This window comes from Penicillium argentinense, assembly GCF_028826775.1.
Source record: "Penicillium argentinense strain IBT 30761 chromosome Unknown utg000004l_segment0_segment0, whole genome shotgun sequence".
Lineage (NCBI taxonomy): Eukaryota > Fungi > Ascomycota > Eurotiomycetes > Eurotiales > Aspergillaceae > Penicillium > Penicillium argentinense.
The window spans coordinates 3,710,238-3,728,834 of NW_026622663.1; the positions used below are offsets into that span (position 1 = coordinate 3,710,238).

Here is an 18,597-nt window from a genome sequence, read left to right on the forward strand (position 1 = left end):
CGTACCACGCCCCCCAGTATCAGGGAACTCCTCCTCCGGGTTTCAACCGCTTCGCCCCGAACTACATGCCCCAGCAGGGCCCAATGGACTATCAATATCAAACTCAAGCGCCCATTGGAACAATCCCTCAACATGGCACGGCCGCGACAGCTGAGAGCACAGCCTCTCAGATATCCGAGGTAGAAACTCCTCAGAAATCCAAATCAACAACCTCGGCAACAACTTCGCCTTCGACTACTCGGTCGTCTCGTCCTTTGGTGCCTACAGTGGCGCCCTTCCAGCCTGCTTCTGCCAAGAAGCTACCTTTGATGGGAAACGAAGACGCATCAAAGCCGCAGCAGGCTTCCTCTCAGGTGACGCCAACACCTAGACAATCCAACATTGAGAGTTCTTCTGTGTCCCGAAGCTATGCAAAGGAACCGGCGAGCACTAAGCCGAGCGGAGCTGCGCGATTTACTGGCCCCAACGCACCAAAGGTTCCCTCTCCGCTGAAAGAGACACACATTCCAGAGGCCAGCACCATGCTGGGCGGTAGCTCCAAGGTACCTATGGCCTCTGCAACTCACCAAGGCTCCACCCTTGAGGCATCAATGCTCGAAACCCACCATTATGGTGGACCACAAAGTACCCCTTCCGCCAAAAGAAGCATCCCGATGGCTGGCCCGACTCAGCCTGTGGGAGATCCCAATGAGCAGCAGAGCCTCTCCAATGAGCAGCTGAAGGATCCCTCTCAGCCGCTCAAAGGCAAGGATGACTTTTTTGTCCGCACCAGCCATACTGCTTCTGGCTGGATCCCTTTCTCGGTCATCAGCAAACCGTATGATGAAATCAATGCTAGAATCCTCGGCATCAATTGCCCCCATCCTGTCAGCCCGCAATACAGCCGGGGCTTACCAGCTGGAACTGGAAACATGAACCCAATGAGCCCGCAAGGAGAAAGCTTCCAGCCTGGCAATACCCAACAGATTGAGATAGCTCGACAACCCGACATGCCTCAACAGCATGACATTCCTCAGCAGTCCGGCATGGCTCAACAGGCTACGACCAACACGGCCCGGTTTGGTGGTGAAACAAGACTTCGCCAGATCATCCGCATGCAAGAAGATTCGTGGTTCGAATCCAACGATAATATGTGGCCGGCGGCGGCACTACCTGCTACCGAAAGGGCTGGAAACGAGCTGTCTTCGGTCTACAGCCTTGACACTGTTCCCAACACCGCTCCTCAGAACAGTGGTCCGAGTCACCCAGCTTCTCCTAGTAACCAAGCTCCAATTTCTGGTGATCCTCCATTCAGTTCTTGGTATTGGGATACGCAACAGGACTTTCTGCGACTGGGCCGAGTCCACATTCAAGACGGCGGACAGGAACAACCCACGGTAGATCGGCCATTCGTCATTGACCAGCAACCTGGTTCGGCTCGACGTCTCATGGGAGGCGGAGGCTTTCGAGACCTGAGGGAAATCTGGGCTAACACCCCGGAAGACAAGCCAGACGTGGGACGACCGGCACCCACAGGAAATCAGCAAGCTGTTGGAGGCCAGCGATTCATTGGAGGTACGCGACCCTCGGATACCTGGAGAGTTCTTGAAGACCCACCCTCTGCGAGAACTGAACAATTCACCGAAGAATGGCGAATTGTAGGAAGGGAACGAGCTGTGAGAAATCAGCAAGCTGCAGAAAACCAGCGATCCACGGCAAGTCAGTATCCGCCTACGACATATCAGCAAGTCTCGCGACGCCAGCAAGTCACAGGAGAAGAAAAACTCGCGGGAGGTAAGCAACCAGACGACTTGACATCACTATTTGCCAAGGCCTTCGAACAACTGGCCAGCCATAGTGATCAATATGCTAATGTCAGTGCTCCTCCAGGGCTTTCTCCTTCGGGAGGTTGCCCGCCGCGCCAACAAACTGCTCCGTTCGATCGCCACGGAATTCCTCGTTGGGATAATCCCAAGGTCCGAGATAATTTCCAGATCCGGCAGGGCTTTTTGAACCACCCTTGCCATGTGCCGTACATGGCTTCTGCTGGTACCGGTGCTCGTGCACCAGGCCAGCCCGTTTCGTCTCCGGGGCTGGAAACTTCCAGCCCCGCCACGCCCGTTCAGGGTGAGAAGGTGAGTCAATCTCGAGAAACTAAATCCTAGTCAACCTTGTGTAACAATATTCCAGCGTCCGCCCTACCGACGTTCGCCCCCGCCGCCACGCGGCTGTACCGATCAGCCCGAAGGTGATCGGTACGCCCGGTATGAACCTGACCCCTCTGCGGTTCATACCTTCATTTACCGGCCGTTTGAGCCGTCACTCACTCCTCCATACGATATAGAGGCACTTTATCGCCGCTCGTAAGCGCGAAAGTACTCCCGTTGTGGAGGAGTGAGGGGCGATTTGCGTGCGGGGGTGGACGACGGGGGTATTGATTTTTTGTTGTTTAGTTTTAAATTTTTTTGTGTTATTTTTTGCAATTTTTTTTTTGGAATTTTCGAAAGAGAAAAAAAAGAAAGAAAGAAATGTGTTCAATGTATTTTTAGTTTATTTTTAGTTCATGGAATAATAACTTTCATTTCCATGTCATATTAAATCCGTGTGGAGGATCAAGGTAAAGCCTGACTATGTGTATTCACGTGACATACTTAGCCCTCATTTGGTCTGGCCCAGCAAGTAGTGACGTCTTCAAGGACTCGTCGGTACACTACTAGTGAAATTGTAGTAGTAGGTAGTACCTATGGCTTCAGGGCTATCAAATAATCATAGAGGGAGTTTTTTTGGTATGAACATAGGAACAAATCCTTTCAGATTACTAAATATGAACAAGAGCAGAGATATTACTTTAGAGAGAAGCCCTAGAGAATGAATCCGTTTCCATTCATTTGAAACTATTATAACAGTCCATTCAAATAGGTTTTCTCTCTGGAAAGCCTTATACCAACGCGGGATATTAAGTACTGAAAGAAAAGAGCAAGAGAACAAAGTGTGGAAGGATTGGTATTAATACGCAATACTTCATCTCGTGAAAGAAAAGTGAACATAAGAAAGAAGAAATTCGGGAGAGATCTGAGTAACTGAAGCCCGAAGCAAGAAGTGTAAAAGGGAGGGCAGAAAAGGCATAAAAATCGAGCAAAATTTGCTTGGAGCACTGACCAAAACGCCTTAAAACCTGCAAATTGTGCATTGTGTGTCATTCAATATGGCACGAAAAAGGTCATACAAGAAGAATATCTCGGTCTGGCTGAGCTGGTCGTTGAGCGGGTCTAGCAGGACACGAGATTGATATGGTTGTCATTCAAAGCGGCGCATGCGAGCATCATGCGGTGGGGGTGAAAAGCCGCGCTGGCGATGGGTGAAGAGCGATTGTGGTGAAGGAAGCTCGAGTACGGCTCAAAGCTAGAGAGATAGGTGCCATCGACGTTGTAAGTTTTGACTTCGTGACGATTTGTGCCCCTGGTTAAGTTAGTAAAAATTCATCGAATGCCCCCGGGAGTTGCGGACATACATGCTGAACACGGGAGCATGCTCATGGACGCTGAGCGTTCGAAGTGTGTCCTTAGTCGCGTATATGGTAGAAAGCGGATTGTCCATTCGGAGATCCCACAGTCGAATTTCGCCGTTACGGCTGCCCGAGATGAGTTCACGTAGGCCACCACGCTGCATATGCACATTTGTGATCCACTGCTTATGCTCACGCCAGACCTTGACCATAGATGTGGTGGGTTTCAGTCGCTGATCAAAGACTCGAACGGCTCCATCACCGAATCCAGCCACGAAGATATTGCCGGCAACTTGGTCGGATGTCAGAGATGTGATGCAAGAACCGGACCGTGCGGGTATATCCTTGAAAGATTCCTGGTTAGAAGACACACTCGAATAGTACGCGGCTTGGGATATCAACCTACATTTGTGCAAACTTCAGTTGCGGCATTCCAGACACGAATCACTTTCACATCTCCCGCAACGAGGGCTTTCCCTTGGCCTTGTTGCCAGTCCAGTACAAGGCCGGCATTGCGATTGCTAGGAAGAAGCTCGGGCAAGGCCCGGAAAGCCGTGACGACCTCGATTCGTTCGTCAAATTCGTAGTTGCGGTAGAGCTTGAGCACGCCGTCGGAGGAGCCGGTCAACAGCAAGGCTTGATCGTCCTCGTTAATATACCGCACTTCGTTAATTTTCGACCCGACTGGGTTGCCGTTCGAGAACTGATTCAGCTGCTTGTGTGTTTGCCAATCCCAAATCCTGCAGAAAATGATGTTAGCATCGGGATGGAGAAAGGAAGAATAAAGAATAGAAATAAAAAAGCCTCGCCTAAGACGTCGCACTCGCACAGGACTTACGCGATGGTGTCACGATCATCTGCAACAGCAAGATGATCTTCGAATTGGTGGAAACACATTTTTAAAGGCTGACTTCGATTAGTGAGAAGGGCAGTGGAATTGTCCCACCGGCTTGTCCCTGCTTTGCTCTTCAGTGGTTGAGTTTCCGTAATGATTTTCTCGTTGCGGCTGCGCCTCCAGAGACGTTCATTGTAATCAGAACTACCAGGCTCATCGGGTTCGTTGGGTTTCATCTGGGGCTCCCGGAAATACTTCGGATTGGTGAGAAAATGTTCGTTGCCCTTCTGTATGTGTTTCCTGATAAATTTGCTGAAATTACTTACCTCTGTTGACCAGTCCAAGAACCTGCTCTTCAGTGGGATTATTGGTGCGACTTCAGGGTCTTTAGGTTCAAAGCCGCGGGACCTTGGAGTAGGAGCCTGGTGGTACACGGTGGCTGGGGCGACGTGGTCATTCACTTCGGGAGGACGAGTCCATTCTGGAGGTGCTCGGCCCCTGGGGGTCATGGGCATGCGACTCTTGGAGGGAGAAGCTGGAGGTGAGTTTTCTGACGACTGGTCTCCTGATGCTCCACCAAAGGCAAGATTTTTAAGCGAAGCAGCCACACTGGCTGTACGCCGGAAGCCAAGCGATAAGTAGCCTTCTTGCTTTGAAGCTGTAGCGGTGGAGGATGGGGGCGTCGAAGGAGGTGCTATTTTCTTCGTTTCAGAGCGCTCATGGATTTGCAGTTTCTGTGAAAGGCGATATGTGAGATCAAGAATCTCAATCCTGATTTTGTCGGCAATATTGGACATCGGCGAGTCCAGAAGGGCTAGGTGAATATAGTCGACGATTACACCGGCATCTCGAGAAATATCGGGATGAGGGTCAACGGAAAAAATTAAGACCTGCTTCCAAATAGTCCCGAAGGTAGTGTTGCGAGAAAGTTGGCGTTGCTTCGAGTCAGAGCCCTGGTCACCCTTGTGTACCTCCTTAGACCCGAATTCATTCTGAAGGCGCTGAGCAAGGGATCGCTTCTCATCCTGCAATTCTTCGTATGCTGCCACCAAGAATTTGTTCTGATGGCGCTTGACGAATGTTGAAAAGAAAACCAGAAGCTCCTTTCTCACGAGCACACTTCCATCAGCTGACATAGGTAGGACAGAAAGTGCCAAGGACTCTTCGATTTGTGCAACTTGGTCCGTCAGGTCAGGGATACCAAGGAATGTTGTGACTGCGTGAAGCATTGCCGCACGAACTTCTGGGACTGGATCAAAGTTCAATTCACATAGCCTGGAAGGCGCTGAACAACGAATCCCCATCCACTTCGCTTCAGGGAAGTCGCACCAGAGCATGCTCAGACACAAACACGACCACTGGCGTAGGAGTGGGTTCTCGACGTCTCCGAGATGTCTTAGGCACGAGTCGAAAAGCTCTCCGGACAAACACACATTCTGGCCCTGCGGATAATTTTTACAGAAAATAGAGACGATGAATGCACACATAGCACGGTGCTCGCTGGCATTTCCGACAGGAATAGGCGAGGAGGGGTTGAGAATAGAGATAAAATAGTGGATCCCGTTGTCTTTCAGAAGATCATTCTGAACAGTGTGATCAACGGCCATAATTCTTGCCCAAATGAAAACCATGACAGGCTTCAACTCCTGAGCAGCTGATTGCAGAAGCTTAACGACGTAAGGGAAGATGCCGATGCTAAGGGCAAGATGAACAGCCCATGGGCCCAGATCCAAAAATTTGCTGAGCAAAATTAGGGCGCGCAGTCGGTGGGCCTGGCTGAGTAGGACCTGCAGCACAATGGGAAGTTGATCAGGGGGGTTCTCTCCGTAGGGCCAGACGAGAGATAAACCTCAAATGCAGTGAGCTGCTCGGCAAAAAAGGCAGAGTGCTGATATTCATACTGTCGACGACCTTCCTCCTGGTCGATCAAAGCAGGCAATTGCGAAAGCACCATTTCGACAGCCAGATCCCAGCTCTTCCAGAGAGGATGATGATGAGTCTCAGGAAGTTCTGGTGAGGAAATTGGGTGGCACTTGTATGTGCGCATGATGCGCTCACTGAGCAGAAAGTTTCGGAAGAGAGCCGCAACCATAAGGTCCTGGCGGAAAAGCTTTTTGAAAAGAGCGCGAGGAAGTGTATTCCATGCGATAGTATCAGTGATGGCGGTGAAGATCCAATTGAGTTCACCCAGAGGACTGCGGCGATCTTGGAGACGGCCTGGGACGCGGAAATCATCAATCGAGAAATCCGTTCGGAGTGGGTTTTGAAGAATGAAGAATCGCAGAGCGATTTCAATCGGAGTCGTCAGACAGCAGGTAAAGAGATCGGCTGGGAGGTCGGGATTTGTAGGAAGCGACTCGTTTTTCTGACAGGCTGCAAGGAGGATGCAATCGCCATAGTTTTGTACGATAGCATTAGGGTCCCGTTTCTTGGCCTCTGCATTTTCCTTCTCGTGCTTCTCCACGAACATATGAAAGTTGGAAACAATGTTACCCGCATGGGACACGTCAAACACGAACAGGCTTGGGCCAGCAAGCCAGGATTGAAGGTCGTAGAGGGGCACAGGAATGTACTGCGTATAGTTCTTGTTAAATACCCAGATTTCGCCCGATTGCGTTGGCAAAGGAACTCCGTGGCCGTTGTAATGTAGAAGAACCCGCTCATCCTTGGCATTCCGACGTAACGAAATGCAGAATTTCTTGGTTTCATCCACCGAGGGATCGAGATATTGCTTGTACCTTGTTCTGAGACTCAGAGTTTCGTACTGCTCCTGCAACTTCTTCCCGATTTGCTCCATGATTTTGTTTTGCCCCCACCGGTGGTCGAGGTCGGATCGACCCAACATTCGAGCTTTGAAGTAGGGTTTGTCTTGACAACATCAGGAGGGTCAACGCCAATATTGAGGCAAATGGCCAGAGCTGCCGACACGGTCTTCAATCGATCTTTCATGCGCCAATCCTGACTTGGCCAGCTTCCCACGGGGTCTCTGGGGATACCGTTCGTTTCGTGGCGTTTCTCGGTGAAGTACATATAAAAGTTCTAATAGAAATGAAGTTAGCTCCGGTCACGATACAACATTCCATAGATCGGCACATTCTTACCGAATGTAAGATCTTGAGGTATTCGCTGGAGGTATACTCCTCCTGCCACCCATGTCGCATGGCAAAGTCTTCTTCGTCATCCGATGACTTGTCGAAAGTGACAGGATGCGGACCATTAGTATAGTCACTCCTCGTCCGTTTAAGCATCGCCGGACGACTGGTTCTTGCCCTTCGTGGGGAGGGCCGTCGCGGCGGCGTATCAACCACTGCTGCCGCATTCTCGCCGGCGGAGCTCGTGGGGCGAGCCGGTGGTGTCAGGGAGGGCTGTTTCTGCTCAACGGTGGTAAAAGAACGATGGTGGCTGCTCAGCGGAGCTGGAGATCTTTCGCGAGCGGGAATAGTTGAATCTAGCCCGGGGCCAAACGCGACCCGAACAGACTTGTTGCTGCGGCGGGGCTCATTTGAGCCATTCGTCGCCGGTTGTTGGTTGTTTTGCTCCATGTCTGCGGTGGGATTCCTCATGTTGTAGAATCGGTCATCGTGTGACGTGAGCGGTTGGGCGAAATTAGGTAGTAGGACGGTCGCGGGGATGCGTGGTCGGGCAGGCGACGAGCAGAAGCAGACCCACGACGATTAACCAGTCCGGCACTCGAGCTTGGCCAAGGTGCGTGCTCGACAAGGGCGATCTTTGGTTAAGTGAGCGCTTCCAAAGGATACCAGACGATATCGCAGCTCAGACCGGAGCTTCCAACGTCGAACAAGCCGCGGTCTCGGAACCGCAAGCGACGCAATCGTCCTGTCTTGGTGAGGCTCCGGTTGCCGGATTATTAATGATCCAGCTGTCCGAAGAGGAAAGCTTCTCCGGCCACGAGTTGGAGCTGTTGCGCTCCACTTTTTACTTCGAACAGCAGACATTGAATAATAATGAATACCCACTCCGCGACAGGATTCAAGTCGACTTATGTACATATGTATAGTACAGTATGGTGTTTGTACATAACGATGCCGATTGATCTATTCCATGAGCTTGCGATGGGATCCACGCTAGGTCATATACAGTCCCATCAAGTACCGTGACCCTAATTACCACCTTCCCAAGGGTTAGGGTACCTCAGAACGGTACCCTGCATTTCACCACGACTATCAAGTGCTAGTATGTGTTATACAGACCGCCTGGGGTCAATATACTGTATGTGTACTGCCGGGCAGAACGGGCGGAGTTCGCAGCCTCTGGCTGTCCGAGCTTCCAGCCCAGAATACAGAATACCAGCGCCCAGAGGCGTCCAGCCCAAACATCCACTTGCTTGACAATCTCTCGCCATCCAAGACGGCTGCCAGCCATGTCCCGTGAAACACACTGTCTCAGACAACCCCGATCGGAGATCAGGATGCACAAAGCACATGGACGGTCTCACTGGGAACCAGCATGAAAGGAGGAGTTCATGCAGGACAAGAAACACAACAAACCCCAGTTCCTTCTGACCCATCGCTTCGTGGACCCTTGAGTAATCGCTATGTCATCGAATGAGGGCCTCTTGAGGAGGAGGGCCAGCATCCCTTCCTCGGCAGGTTTGCTCTGATTGGCACACAAAGCGTAGCCGAGAAGAACGCTCAGGGCCCGTCTTCAGCAGCGATCTTCGCCCGTCCCGAATTCCTCTGATAGGCAGGGAAACTTGATCGCGTTCCCCCCCTTTTTTGCGCCGGAGGCTTCCCTGGGTGGACACCGCAAATTGTGCCACCGACGCCCCTGGGACCACCCCAGCTGCAGCAGCCACGGTGCCTGGAACTGCGATCGAGTCGATAGGTTCTCTGCACGTTGTGGGGTGCGGATCGCCGTGTGGAAATGGTGCGTGCAGCGCCGCCATTGGATCTTTCGGGGCTCGCAGTGGCCGAAGACTCGGGCAGCAGCCCCGCGGGCTTAATTATAGCACTGCCGACATTGACAGTAGTAATCTAGAAGTACTTCTTTCGCTCTCACCAGTATATCAACGGCCCTACATAGTCAAGAGCATCTGGTCGGGCTGAGACCTGAAAAGATTCCCGGCGAATGCGAGAAGAGATAAACTTCGGTTGCCAGCGTATTGTTGCCACTCCACCAGCCAGCATTCCTTTGATTTTGTGATTCTCGGGGAGGAAAACATCGACAGTGAGTGGACCACGGCCGGCAAGAGACTCCCTAGACACCACCACGTACAACCGTAGTAGCACAAAAAAAAAGAGATGGCGTTGGAGGGAGATTCCTGAATGGTTCCAGTAAGACCCAAGCCCATCAAACCGGGCGGGGGGCTGGGAAACCGCAAGAATGAGGGCGCATAACGACAAAGACCACGACCGTTGAAGGGCTGCCCCTGAGTATGCGGTGCTGGCCCCGTCCGCCGGGACTAGTGTAGAACGGCAATTTGAAACCACTTCTTCGCCCTTCCTCTCTCTTTCCCTCCCTGGCCCTATTCTTCCACATCACTCCTTTTCGGTTCGAGGCCTTCCGTTGTCGTGCCTGGATGCTGACAGTCGGGTGAGGGACGTGTTCAGATCCCCCAACTCCTCCCCCTGGCCCGGATTTTTTTTTTCTCGGAACTCACACAGTGGATGGGACTGTCGACGGTTCCTGTGGTTCCTGGTTCCGACTCCACACCTGAAAACACACCTCCCTTTCCACTTCTTCATTCCCCAACTCTCCCCAGCCCGACCCTCTCGATTTCACTGTTCCCTTCGCATTGGATCTTGGTGCTGGGGGAAATCCCGGATCGCAGCTCGGCGCGCACCCACTCCGACCCGTGGGCGCGGAATCTCCCACTTGCGCCGTGAACGACCGATTACGACACCTTAACGATGGCTTTTTTGTTTAAATCGAAGAAAAACCAACAGGGGACCGCGCTCCCGGCGGCGACAAGAAACGTTCACACATCCGAGGGCACCCCGTCGACCGGGACGCCGCCCTTGTCAAACGGATCCAAGGTCGAGGGAAACGCCTTTGCGCAGACACCGACTCCCAGCAGCAGCTACAACAACTCGCTCAACTCCGCGACAGGCCCGACGAGCCCGACGAGCCCCGACCCCGTGAGAATGCGCCAAAGGGCCGAGTCAGAGTCTCAGGTATGTTTTCCACCATGTGTCTGCGAGCTATGATCAGAATACCTGACCACCCGGTGCTTTAGGCCCAGCGACCTCAGCAGCCTCCCAATGGCATTCCCCCCATAGTCCGAATTCCTCTCTCTATCCGTGGTCGCAGCGCCGTCTGAATTTTTCCTCGCCCCAGACGAACCCATTTCCCCGGTATGGTGCGGCCATCAATGCAGTCGCATCGAAGGAAGGGGATATTTATATGATGGGAGGCTTGATCGATGGCTCCACCGTGAAGGGAGATCTCTGGATGGTTGAGAGTAGTGGCGGGAGTCTGTCCTGTTTCCAGATTGCGACGGTATCGGAGGGACCAGGTCCCCGAGTCGGCCATGCCAGCTTGCTCGTCGGAAATGCATTCATCGTGTTCGGCGGTGACACCAAAATCAACGAGAACGATGCCTTGGACGATACCCTATACCTTCTGAACACCTGTAAGTTTTTCGCTCGGTCCTTTTCCGCTCCCATCTTCGATTCTAATGATAGATTCTAGCTTCCCGTCAATGGTCTCGTGCCATTCCTCCCGGTCCTCGCCCTTCTGGTCGCTACGGGCACACGCTGAATATCCTCGGATCTAAACTTTACGTGTTCGGAGGACAAGTCGAGGGTTTCTTTTTCAACGACCTGGTCGCTTTCGACTTGAACCAGCTTCAAAACCCAGCAAACAAGTGGGAGGTACTCATCCAGAACAGCCACGAAGGCGGCCCTCCAGAGGGTCAGATCCCCCCAGCAAGAACGAATCACACCATTGTGAGCTTCAACGACAAGCTCTATCTCTTTGGTGGAACGAACGGGGTCAAATGGTTTAACGACGTCTGGACATTCGACCCGCGTGCCAACACCTGGACAGAAATGGATTGCGTCGGATTCATTCCCACCCCGCGGGAGGGTCATGCTTCCGCCTTGGTCAACGATGTCATGTATGTGTTCGGTGGCCGCACCGACGAAGGCGTGGACCTGGGTGATTTGTCTGCTTTTCGAATTTCTACGCGCCGCTGGTATTCCTTCCAAAACATGGGCCCGGCGCCGTCTCCGCGATCCGGCCACAGTATGACGGCCTTCGGTAAACAGATTATCGTGATGGCTGGCGAGCCCAGCTCGGCCCCCAGGGACCCCGCAGAGCTCAGCATGGCGTACATCCTCGACACTTCCAAAATCCGATACCCCAATGACTCCCAAACGACAGATCGTGGCGCAGCGTCTGGCGGTAGGAAAGTCAGTGTTGAAAAACAAGGTCCTCCATCCGGGCGGACTTCTCGTGAGGCTCAGAATGCGACTCCGGATCAAGGAGCCCGTCGAGGGCCAACGCCTTCGCGCGAAAGCCTGATTCAAGCTGCAAATGCAAGACCCGGGGAGTATGGGTCCAATCCAAACCTTGGACCAGGATCTCGACTTCCCCGAGCCTCAATTGCACAAGCACCCTCTGGGCCACCACCCCCTGGACAAGCACCTTCCCCGGGTCCTCGTCCTAACGGACCCCAGTCTGGACCCCGCAGCAAGACACCCACTAAAACTGAGCGCGGTCACACCCCAACTGTGGATATTCGAGTCGCCAATGCTGATCGTGGTGCGGAGTCCCCAGTGGCTAAAGATACTCATGATGGCTCGGGCTCGTCGGGCCAACGCACGCCTACTCAACAGCAACAGAAGATCAATGCCAAGGCGATGGAAGCTGGCGAAGCTGCCCCATTAATCGCTCCAGCCCGTCAACGTTCATTGCGGCAGCATCGCCAACGCGGCTCTATGGATAGCGCTGAGGAGTCAGTCCTGGGACGCCAAACCAGTATCGATGGTTCCATTGAATCCCGCAGCTACCGCAATTCTCGAAACCTTGCTGACGAACCTCGATCTCCGCGATTGACTCCCCACCAAGAGGCTTTGATCAAGGAACTCGAATCCGCCAAGGCTCGAAATGCATGGTACGCATCTGAATTGGCATTGGCGAGAAAAGGCGGCTACATTCCCAATGCTTCAAGTAGTCCTGCCTTGGACGAACGCGCCAGTGACTCTCTCAACGATGAAGACCGCCCCTTGGTTGAGGCTTTCCTCGCCATGCGTGCGGAGCTGGCAAAGATGCAAGCAACAGTCGACAGACAAGCCGCCATTGCGTCCAAGCGAATTGCTGAAGTCGAGCACCAGCGTGATGTGGCCGTCAATGAGGCAGCTTATTCCCGCGCAAGACTTGCCGCCCATGGTGGAAGTCAACGTGGTACACCTCAGCCCGAGGGGCCTCGTGAAGGAGAAGATGAGCGTCCTACCGACATGGGCCGTCGTCTTGCGCTGGCCCTCGCATCTCAGTCAGAACTCAAAGCCAAACTAGAGATCTTGACTACTGAGCTTTCTCAAGAGAAGCAAGCAAAAGAGCTGGCTGAAGACACCAATGAAGCTACCCGAAAACGTCTGGCCGAGCTGGAAATGTCGAACAATGCCCTGGAGGCAGAGAATCTTCGTGCTGAGCTCCACCGTGCTGAAGCCACTGCCAGGGAAGAGGCCTTGCTGCGCTCAGAAGCAGAAGCATCTTTGCGACAAATCACGCTTGACAAGGAGGAGTTGTTGACTCGGGTTGAAGACCATTCGGGACGTCTCAAAGATTTTGGGACGAACTTTGGTAGCCTTCGCGAAGCCGTATCTGCGTCCGCCGCGAAAACGGCAATCGTCGAGAAGCAACTTGAGGAAGAGCGAGAACGCCGCGAAGGCTTAGAAAGGAAGCTTTTGCAACTCCGATCTGAGTATGAGGAGCGAACTACCGAGCTGGACAATGTTACTCGTCGTCTACGTGATGCAGAAGAGCTGGCTGAGAGTCACGCCAAGGAAGCCGAAACCCATAAGATGGCATTCGTGTCTGGTCTTGAGCGTGCATCGTCCACAGATTTAGATGCATCTATTCGATCCCGGGCTGACCAGCGAGTTGCCGCTCTAGAGGCCCAGATTGAACGCTCTTCGACTTTGGCAAAGGCCAACCAGGCCGCGGCCGATGCCGCGGCCGACAAATTGCGTCGCGCCGAAGAACGAATTGCCGGCCTTGAAGCATACCAAGAGCAGGCCAGCCGGGAGGGCCTACAGCTGCGTAGACAACTCCAGACCGCCTTGAAAGAGAGCCAGGCAGCCACTGCGGAGAGCAGAGATCTGAAATCCCAACTCGAGTCGCAACAGCGCGAGACCGGTGCCTTAACGGTTCAGCATGCTGCTTTGAAGGATCTGCTTGGTGAACGGGGGATCAACCCTGATAGCAGACGATCTCCTCGTCTTGAGTCCCCAGGATCACGCTTTGGAACCCCGGAGCAGAGCCGGCTGCGAGAACTTGAACAGCAGCTTTCTGCCAGTATGAAGGCACACGACGATCTCAAGTCCACCTTTGAATCCCGAGAGCAAGAGGCCGACAAGGCATTCCGCGAGAAGCTCGAGCAGCTCGAGAATGATTATCAATCTGCCGTTCATTATGTGAAGGGCACTGAGAAGATGCTTAAGCGCATGAAGGATGAATTGAGCCGGTACAAGAGCCAGAATGCCAAGGTGCAATCTGAGTTAGAAGCCGCCCAAAAGAGCTTGGAAAGTGCTGGCAGCCAGGCAGGCGCCCCTGCTGAGTGGGAAGCCGAGCGTTCTCGTCTGCAACAGTCGATTTCCGACCTGGAGCAAAATACTTCGTCCTCCCTCGAGACTTTGCAGGGACAACTCTCTCAACTTAAAGCAGAACTCACAGCCGCTGAGGCTGAGAAGGAAAAGTCACAGGCTGAGCATGAGCGTATCAGACAGGAGCTTTTGTCCACTGCCGAGCGCAGTCGCTCCGAGCTGGAGCAACTTAAGCAAGAAAACACACTACTCGAGAGTCGTGCTTCAGACGCGGAAAAGAAAGTGAACATGCTATTGGAGCAGGTTGAGACTTCGGTGGGCCACTACCGCCGTCAATCCCAGCATGGTCAAGGTCCTAACGGGATCTCGCGCAGTCATAGCAACGCTTCTAGCAACACAGTCGGTGGTCGGCCACGAGCTGATAGCAACATCTCCCAGGAGTCCACTTCATTTCCCGACAACCGTGGCTCCATGGCTCTGGACTCCCTTGCGAATGAGCTGGAAGCTCTCCGCAGCCACTGGGAAAGCACCAATCGCAACTATCGCCTCAGCAGCCAGCTGGACGTGGAGCGGACACCCACGAAGGAGAACAGTGATGGGCCTGCTCTGATGAGCGACAGTCTTACTGAGTGGCGCCGGAGACTCGATGAGGAAGAACGTGTGAGCAAATCAAAGCCGATAAACGCCAGCAACGGTCCCTCGCAGACTCCAAATGTTATCTAAGTGCCACGATATTGTTTTGATTGAGTGGTTTCTCTTATCACTAGACTACGACTATGTGCCCTGAGATATGTTCATCTTGCCTTTCTGAGCGCTTTGCACATGTTTTTTTTGCCGTTCGTTCTTTTCTATTTGAATTTTTTGCGCATCATGATCTTTGTATGATCACGGTCCTTCGCCCTGCTTTGCGTTCTCTTTTATGGACACTGAGGGACGGGATTCCCTTCTTTTGTTGCCTTTGGTTTTTTTTGCCGTCGATCCTTTTTTTTGTCTCCCTTGTTTCCTTTTCTTATACCCCGGTTTCCCGATGTTCATTGGACTCTGGCTGTACCACTAGCATCAATTTACACGAACTCCGTTGTCGTTTTATTATAGTGCGATATTATCAACGTCTCTATGGAGAACCGCGTCTTTATGTCCGATAGTCTGTACTTTGCTATGACGCCGAAGCAATCAAGCACTGTATTTGGGCAGGACTGTTGGATGTCCAATACGAGTAACAGCACGTCTGATTTGTTCGTTTCTCTACCTGCTATAGACGAATGGATCGAAACTTCTGCAGCTGTACGGTCTTGATGCACACACGATGCAACCGCAGTGAACCGGCAAACATGACACCGCATGATAGGCATCCTGCTTAGGCCTGGGGGTTGGGGGATTGTACCGGGGAGGGGAATAAAACACGAGACATTTCCGGGCTACATACAGGAGGAAAATCCCGCATCCTATATCTTAGTAGTATCACGGTATATCTCTACATCCTCGTGTATCATGCGAATCAAATGGCATGTCTCCCGCCGGAATAATTTAAGAGAGGATACAGAGACTTCAGAAGCCCTTTATACTCGTTCCTGAGCAGATGGGGACTCAAAATTAAGCCGAATCATTTAAAGAACACCAGGTTCGCTGCTTGTTATCGGGTCAGCTGCCACTTGCGCGCGAGCTCCGACAATGGCCGCGTCCAGAATGTCCGAGACATTTACTAATGAAGACCCCCCTGTTCTATGTAGGAGCAAATCGAACAACAGACCAGATAAGACGAAATGACCAGGATGAGGATTGAAATAAAGAAATAAAGCCAGATGGCACCGATGGCACCCCTTTAGTAGATTGCAGCCCAATACCAATCTTACCATCATGGTACCATTAGTACGGTAACAACTCCAATACCGTCGGCACCCAAGGACTCGGGCGTCATACCGCTGGGCCGCGCCCTGTACGTTGCAGGTACTCCGTACCTTCCGTACTGTCAGCCACTTCGCTAATAAAAAATACACCTCACCGACTTACACCTCCCCCCTCTCCTTTCTCTTCTCCCCCCAACCCTCTCTATCCAGCCGTTATCAAGGCTTTGCCCTTGATCCTTTGTCCGTCTCCCCCAGTGTTGCTATTGCTTCCTGGCTCTCTGTCGGACGCGTTCGATCTACCTCAGCAGTTACCACTCACCTCCTATCGCCTCGGTCGGACTTCGTACGGTCGGCACTGGACCATCTCCGTTTGACCCGCCTCTGCGTCAAGGTAAAGTCCCTGTTCTTGTGTATTTTTCTATCGTCTGCACCCCTTCCCATACTCTCCGCCGCTCTTGAACAGCATTTCTCTGCCTCATCAAGTGTGGTGGTCGAGCACTATGGAAGCGCCGGGCCCAGCCTCGTTACTCGCTGGCTGAGGCTCAGCTCGTCACACCCCTCTCTCCCGAACTCTCGGCGCGAAGGTTGCCTCCTCTTCACTTCATTACCCCCCTCTCCCTCTCTCCCAATCTATCTACACGTCTCACCCAGTCTCGACCGAAGCTCTTGTTTCCCTTATTCTAACGGTTGCCAATAGTTAGCACGGCTAATCGCTGTGCCGCCCTCAGCACAACATGACGACCATGGTCAGTCCTATCTCCCATCAACTCTCTCCTCTCGCCGACTTAACTTTCGTTCAACACGATTGTTCTATGGGCCCATCTACTTGGGTTTCGACTCGGAGAACCAGAATGGGAAGCCGACATGATCTTTGAATTGTACTGACATCATACAAAGGATTTGCGTGTCGGTAACAAGTACCGCATCGGCCGCAAGATCGGAAGCGGCAGTTTCGGTGATATCTATCTCGGTATGATGGCTCTTGGACACTTTTGCTTGATTTGACAGCCTCTTACTGACGAAAAACTAGGAACCAACATCATCTCTGGCGAAGAAATCGCCATCAAGCTCGAGAGCGTCAAGGCTAAGCACCCCCAGCTCGAATATGAAGCTCGTGTCTACAAGTCCCTCGCGGGTGGCGTCGGTATTCCTTTTGTCCGCTGGTTCGGTACCGAATGCGACTACAATGCCATGGTGATCGACCTTCTGGGCCCTAGTCTGGAGGACTTGTTCAACTTCTGCAATCGCAAATTCTCGCTCAAGACCGTTCTGCTACTGGCCGACCAACTTATTTCCCGCATCGAATACATTCACGCCAAGTCTTTCATCCACCGTGACATCAAGCCCGACAATTTCCTCATGGGTATTGGCAAGCGTGGCAACCAAGTCAACGTGATCGATTTCGGTCTTGCGAAAAAGTACCGTGACCCCAAGACTCACTTCCACATCCCCTACCGCGAGAACAAGAACCTCACTGGTACTGCCCGGTACGCCAGTATAAACACCCATCTGGGTGTCGAACAGTCTCGTCGTGATGACATGGAATCCCTGGGTTATGTCATGCTCTACTTCTGCCGCGGATCTCTTCCCTGGCAGGGTCTGAAGGCTGCTACCAAGAAGCAGAAGTACGACCGTATCATGGAGAAGAAGATGACCACCCCCACTGAGGTCCTCTGCCGTGGTTTTCCTAACGAGTTTGCCATCTATCTCAACTACACCCGCTCGCTCCGATTCGACGACAAGCCCGACTACTCTTACCTCCGCAAGATCTTCCGTGATCTCTTCGTCCGCGAGTCCTTCCAGTATGACTACGTCTTCGACTGGACCGTCTACAAGTATCAGAAGAATGCTGCCATGATTGTGGACGCTACCAAGAAGGACAAGGACGACGAGCAACAGCGCCGCCAGGGGGCTGCCGCTGCTGCCATGGGCCCTGGTGGTGCCGCTAAACCCGGTGCCATCTCCGGCCAGCGCCGCAAGGTTATTGACCGCGGCACCCTCGACAACACTCCGGACACCAACCGCGCCGTGGGAGGGAGTGACAGGATGTGAGTACTTAAAACCTGGTTCCGTGTAGGGAACCCCTTTTTTTTACCTTTGCGTTTGGCTGTTTTATATGTGACGCTGGCGTGGAGGACCCTTTAGTTCTGAATCTGACTAATCGCATAGTCTTCGGCGTTAGGCTGCGTTCTGCCTCGAAAGGTGCTGCTCTAGGTGCTTATGGACCTTCTGGTGGCCGTTCGAAGCGGGATGACGGAACAGGGGCTCAGTGGTACTAATCGTGAAGCATGTGCAGTGGGGCTTGAGACCGACCGGATGCTTTCGTTGATCTTGTCTCTTGCGTGCTTGCTCTCGTCAACCTAAGAACCCGGAATCCCATTGTCACCTGCCATGGACGCGACATCCTGCACTCGACTTCTCGGATTTCTTTTTCTCCTTGGATCTCCATTCATTTTGTAATCTCTCACAGCCCTTCAACCCCATTTTCGATCCATTTTCGATTTCAACCGTTTCGACCTGTCATTCTCCGATTGCTCGCCCCGTTTTAACCACCCGCGGAAGACGTTTGTTAATCTTGTCCGTCCGTCTCCGCGTCGAGCTTTCGTCAATTTTGGCAGCTGGTGTATCTTCTTGTTCGGATGCTTTGACCCGGCTCTCCGGATCATCCGACTACTCGAATCTCGGAACGTGTTTGATATGATG

At 52.7% G+C, this 18,597-nt stretch overlaps 5 protein-coding genes across 5 annotated transcripts; 2 read left to right on the plus strand and 3 right to left on the minus strand.

Moving 5' to 3' along the window:
• Positions 1-1,854: 1,854 nt before the first annotated feature.
• N7532_004307 (uncharacterized protein) lies at positions 1,855-2,314 on the minus strand (the record flags this gene model as incomplete). Its single annotated transcript, XM_056616801.1, has 3 exons — positions 1,855-2,133; positions 2,186-2,207; positions 2,307-2,314. 3 exons carry the CDS (start codon positions 2,312-2,314, stop codon positions 1,855-1,857), a joined length of 309 nt encoding a protein of 102 aa, XP_056477158.1.
• Positions 2,315-3,248: 934 nt separating this feature from the next.
• Positions 3,249-7,882, minus strand: N7532_004308 (ubiquitin-binding TORC1 subunit KOG1; the record flags this gene model as incomplete). The annotated part of the gene is given in 8 exon segments (XM_056616802.1): positions 3,249-3,438; positions 3,491-3,828; positions 3,891-4,224; positions 4,323-4,573; positions 4,646-6,095; positions 6,107-7,110; positions 7,158-7,358; positions 7,421-7,882. The coding sequence occupies 8 exon segments, from the start codon at positions 7,880-7,882 to the stop codon at positions 3,249-3,251; spliced, it is 4,230 nt and encodes a 1,409-aa protein (XP_056477159.1).
• A 628-nt stretch (positions 7,883-8,510) lies between these two features.
• N7532_004309 (uncharacterized protein) lies at positions 8,511-8,702 on the minus strand (the record flags this gene model as incomplete). Its single annotated transcript, XM_056616803.1, has 1 exon — positions 8,511-8,702. The coding sequence occupies one exon, from the start codon at positions 8,700-8,702 to the stop codon at positions 8,511-8,513; it is 192 nt and encodes a 63-aa protein (XP_056477160.1).
• Positions 8,703-10,189: 1,487 nt separating this feature from the next.
• Positions 10,190-14,770, plus strand: N7532_004310 (putative cell polarity protein (Tea1); the record flags this gene model as incomplete). Its single annotated transcript, XM_056616804.1, has 3 exons — positions 10,190-10,457; positions 10,516-10,911; positions 10,971-14,770. 3 exons carry the CDS (start codon positions 10,190-10,192, stop codon positions 14,768-14,770), a joined length of 4,464 nt encoding a protein of 1,487 aa, XP_056477161.1.
• Positions 14,771-16,628: 1,858 nt separating this feature from the next.
• Positions 16,629-18,173, plus strand: N7532_004311 (casein kinase 1 family protein; the record flags this gene model as incomplete). Its single annotated transcript, XM_056616805.1, has 4 exons — positions 16,629-16,640; positions 16,792-16,864; positions 16,925-17,932; positions 18,064-18,173. 4 exons carry the CDS (start codon positions 16,629-16,631, stop codon positions 18,171-18,173), a joined length of 1,203 nt encoding a protein of 400 aa, XP_056477162.1.
• Positions 18,174-18,597: the final 424 nt, after the last annotated feature.